Source organism: Zingiber officinale, chromosome 2A (genome assembly GCF_018446385.1).
Source record: "Zingiber officinale cultivar Zhangliang chromosome 2A, Zo_v1.1, whole genome shotgun sequence".
NCBI lineage: Eukaryota > Viridiplantae > Streptophyta > Magnoliopsida > Zingiberales > Zingiberaceae > Zingiber > Zingiber officinale.
The window spans coordinates 78044859-78050005 of record NC_055988.1 but is presented as its reverse complement, the minus strand read 5'-3'; the positions used below and the strand labels follow the sequence as shown (position 1 = coordinate 78050005).

Below are 5147 nucleotides of genomic sequence, written 5' to 3'. Positions count from 1 at the left end.
TCTATTGGCTCGGGAATGAATTTAAGTCGGTCTATTGGCTCGACCTGTATACATAAAAATAAATATTTAAAAGTATAAAAATAATATATTCATATTTTATTATTATTATTATTATTATTATATTTTATTAGCAAGAGCTTGATTGAGCTCAGGACAGATCCTCTTATCCAGAAAATTCTGGATCAGAAGAGACTCTCTCCATTCATTGGATGGATAAACTGAATCTCACCTGTTTAACAGGGGATTAGGAGTGGTCCAGAAATCCTGGACCAAAGGATCTCTGTCCGAGCTCAGGACCAAGCTAGATCCTCTGGATCGCTTTTATGCTCCTTTTGCATCTATTGATGGTGTAGGGATCTTCTGGTCCAGGATCCCTGGATTAATCCTAGACCCTTATATGTTCATTGGATGGATGGACTATACCTCACCTGTTAAATAGGTGGGGTCCAATTCATCCCACCAATGAATATGCAGGGTCTTCTCTGGCCCAGAAGATTCTGGACTAGAGGATCTGGTCTCTTATTGATAGGGATGCATGAATCTTATTTATAAAATAAGTAGGGACCATATATCTCTATTAATATATGGAAAAGAAGTATCCTCTACACGGTAAAAATGATCTCCTCTCACTCGGGACTATGAGGATGGGTTGGACAAATATTATATTTATTATACTTAATTTCACTTCGCGAGGTTATTTCAATAACCAAATCCTTAATTTTTTTAAAGCCACACTACAATGACTTAAATAGTGTGAGTCTACTAACTTGGTAGTAAAAGCTCACGACTATCTATAAAAAAGATAAATTAAAAAATTATAATTAGTTAGTACGAACAAAAATTTCTTTTATTTTATCAAAATTCAAACTCTTATCTTACAGTAATCAGCTTAATCTTATCCCGAGGGTATAGTTTAACTTGAAAATGGGTTGATCAAACTTGAATTGCATCCGACCAATTGCCAAACTTCAACTTCACTCAAATTAATTCTAACTTTTGACTTAAAAAATCTTTGCAAAGAATAATTTTGTTAAATAAAATAATAATAATTGAGGGCCAATTTTTTCCACTAAACTTCCACAAGTTTTTCCACTCTTTTTCTACAAAGAATATGTACCATATTCGCACCAAACCTTTGGGGGCTGAACTAAAATGCTCGTCGCTTTCCCTGCTTTAACCACAATTTCTTCGGAATGAAAATCAAGGAAACGAACAAACTTGAAACCTTGTTGAATTCTCGGCATAAATTCCACTATTTTATTTATGTTCTTTAGGAAAAGAAATTACATGGCCACCGTAATTTTGAGCTAAAAACACACATTTTACGTGACCTTTGAAAAGAAAAAGAAAGTCCTCGCGATGTAGCTGAGTTGGTACTTAAGTGAGAGGTGATATATCATAATAGGTTTCGGATTTGAATCGTGAGCTTTTTCTCGTGCTAGGCCCTCTCGCCTAGAAAGCTGCTCATCTAGCTAAATGACCCCATAATTTAGTTCGGGAGGAGGGTTATCAACTTTTGTAAAGGAAAAGTGAATTTAGAGTTAAATTTTTATTTAAATAGCAAAAATTGAACTGGTTAAAGTTCTAGAAAATAAAATATCAATTATAAATTATTAAATTTATCATAAAATACCTATTTTAAAATTTTAAAACTATCAAATTTGTATGTACTCTCATTCAATTATTTTTTTAACTAAAAATCAAAAAGAGCCTTTATTATAGTTTTTGTTAAAGGATTTTTTTTTTAAAAAAAAAAGTTAAAATAACAGCCCAATATTTTTATTTATCTTGAAAATATTTTATAGCTGCTACAATGGTTAAATTAAATTGATTTAATATTTTATTTTCAATTCAATTTGTAGGTAGTAATATCATAGCTGCTGTATTGTTATAATAACTATAATATAACTGCTACATAATCTTAAGCCCATTTTAATAAAATTAAAATGATTTTAATCCAATTTAAATAATTTTGATATAATTGAATTGTATATTTCTACTAATTTTGGTTAAGAAATAAAATATTTTACGGATAAGAATTATATTGAAATGTTTTTTTAATTTTTGTTTTTTTAAAAAAAGATTACATGCCTAATTAATTCGGGAGGTGAGCTGTTTTCCCTTGATTCATCCATCAGATAAATCTAAAAGTAATCATTATAATTCATCCTACAACTTGTCTTTACGATCGAAAATTCACTGTAATGCTTACTCTTACTCCAGCTGGATTTCGAACATTGATACTCTATGAATCTACCAAATGTCTTATTATTACATTATGTATAGAGATGACAATGAGTCTGATTTTATATCTTCTTTCTCATCCTTATTTATTATATTCATCCTCATTCTCATCCTTATCCTCATCTCTATCGGATTTTTAATTTTTATTAATATTCTCATACTCATCGAGATCAGATATTCATTCTCATACTCATACCTATCAGAGGATAGAATATCTTATATACTAATAATTCTTTTTCATTCCATCCAACTATCATTTTTTAACAAATGTATCTTAGAATTAATATTGTATGAAAAACATATTTTAAAAATAGATTAAATATGTATAGTCTACTCTTAATTTAATTATATTAAAAAATTTAAACACCAACCAAAATAATTAATGAATTATAAAAAAAAATATTCGGTTCAGATATAAATAGTATTATACTACACTCATCTTCATATTTAATTATCTGAATACTTATACTTAATTATCTGATTATTTAATCCACTCTAAAATAATCTCTCATTTATCCTCCTCCATCCTCTCTCTCTCTCTCTCATTAAAATTGGCATCTCATTCGTGTTCTCTTGGCTTTTTATCCTATTTTTATTTTTTTATTTTTTGTTGTGTTTATTATAATCCAAATATCCAGTTTTTCGAACGGATCAATTCGAGTGGGTCACACAAAATAAAAATCAATTCGGGAGGGTCACACAAATTTTTTTTACCAGTCACAAGAAACACTAATGGAGATCTATTTTTAATGGGTACATTAGGAGGGTCAATAAGATGCAACTATGAGAACTCTAAAGAGAAAAAACAAAATCAAAAACAACTTCCACAAAGTTGTTGACTAACTTATGAATAAAAACTAAAATAAATAACTACATATAAAATAAAACTCATGAGGACGTGAAGGTGAAGGCAAACTCAATCGTCCCTTTCCAGGAAGCTTCTCTCTCCCCCCACAAACTCACGATCCCCAAGCGAGTCTTAATTTTAATGGCTACTCTTCCGATTCACACACCATCAACGAACCTTCCTCCACCCCCCACCTCCTCCCCCTACAAATGCCTTCCACTGCATCTCCTCTTCTCTCACCAAACCATCATCGTATTCGTCGTCGTCGTATCATCATCGATGGAGATGCTTCACTATTTGCTAGAATTCCCCTTCGCCTTCCTCTTCCTCCGCTGGATCATCGCGGCCCTCGGCAACAACCTCTCTTCCTTGATCTCCTCGTCCTCGCAGAAGGCCTCGGAGACTCTAAAGCGGGGCGGAGACATTGAGGGTGACCTAGAGCGAATAGGGTGGGAAGAGATGGAGATCGTCATGGGGGCTATCGGATTGCACGAACGAGGATCAGGTCGGAGCGCGACGGAGTACTACTGTAGCCCCGAGCAACTCTGTGGGTTGTTCGAGGAGAAAGAGCCGAGCTTGGAGGAGGTGAAGGAAGCCTTCCTGGTGTTCGATGAGAATGGCGATGGGTTCATCGACGCCGCCGAGCTGCAGAGCGTGCTGAGGAGGCTAGGGTTTGCAGAAGGGGCGGAGTTGGAGGAGTGCAGAGAGATGATTCGAGTGTACGATGCGAACGAGGATGGGAAGATCGGGTTTTCGGAGTTTGTTAAGTTTATGGAGCTCGGTTTTTGCTGAGGCAGTTCGGCTTATGTTTCCATTTTACTTTTTCTTTATAGAAGTGTAAATAGATACGAAGGAAAAAGAAAATCATATTTGAGAAAAACATCATTATTTATTTCCGAGAACGGGTCCTCTAATCCGTAAAATATGAACAAGAGGATGAATTATTCTCCATCATTGATGGAGAGTGATGTCCCCCACTTATTTTACACGGGAGTTATCACTCTCTATCAATAATGAAAAATGATCCATCAAATTCATATTTTATAGATCAGATGATCTGAATTTTTTTTTTTTCTAAAAAGCTATCGGAAATCAAACTTTATTCATTTCTATAAATCTAGAAAAAAAAAACATTCTTCATTGCTTATTATCTCATTGGTTGAAATAATGAAACTAATTACACTGATTCAAAATTTCAATTTATCCAGGCGTTTTCTTTAAAAAAGTATGGATTATTTCGATTTTAAATTTTACAAATCAATTAAATCGACTAAATTAATTTTTTTATTAAAAAATATATTAATTGAATTTTGAATAATTAATTTCAATCAATATTTTAATCAAATGCTCAGCTCCTCATGTGAGTTGGAGGTGGTGTTTGATACAGCAAGTCAATTTGCCTTTTGAATTCTGCACAATGTGTCCAATGTGCTCAATGGAGTTTTCAGATCGTGAAGCTGAGTTTTATTGAAAATTCAAAGAAATGTCTTTGTGAAGAATCAAGTCTGAGTTTATTTTCCATTTGAAAACAAATAACTGATACCGAATTATCCGAATAGATCTAATCAAACTTTTTTTACCAACTGAATTGATTAAATTTTATCATTAAAATCATTAATTCGGTAATTAATTATTTTTTATAAAAATTTAAAAATAATATTTTATTATTTATTATTTAATAAAGAATCAATTTAATTAGCCCCTTGAAGACTTTGAGCACTCTGATGGAAAAGTGCGACCACATTGACGATAAGAGTGTAAAAAATAAATCCAGCCCATCAATCTGATCCGAATAAACATGAAAGATATTAAGTTAGGATTGAAGGTTTTATAATTCGGATTAGGTCGGGTTCACCAAAAAAATAAACCTAATTTAGTCAATTTCCCGTTGTCTCTCCCTCTTCCTGATGCCAGCAGCGGCTGGCGGCTATGCTGGCCGCTATCATTCGACTCGTGGCTGTGCCAACTGCAAACAATCGGCTCGCGGCTGTGTCGCCCGCCAACACTCGGCTTGCGGCTTTGACGACTGCTAGGATGCGACTAGCGGCTTTATCGA

At 33.4% G+C, this 5147-nt stretch overlaps 1 protein-coding gene across 1 annotated transcript; it reads left to right on the top strand.

The window, feature by feature from the left end:
• Window positions 1–3185: 3185 nt before the first annotated feature.
• On the top strand, window positions 3186–3985 carry LOC122039724 (probable calcium-binding protein CML45). The gene has a single exon (XM_042599189.1). It carries the CDS (start codon window positions 3233–3235, stop codon window positions 3881–3883), a length of 651 nt encoding a protein of 216 aa, XP_042455123.1. The 5' UTR covers window positions 3186–3232; the 3' UTR covers window positions 3884–3985.
• Window positions 3986–5147: the final 1162 nt, after the last annotated feature.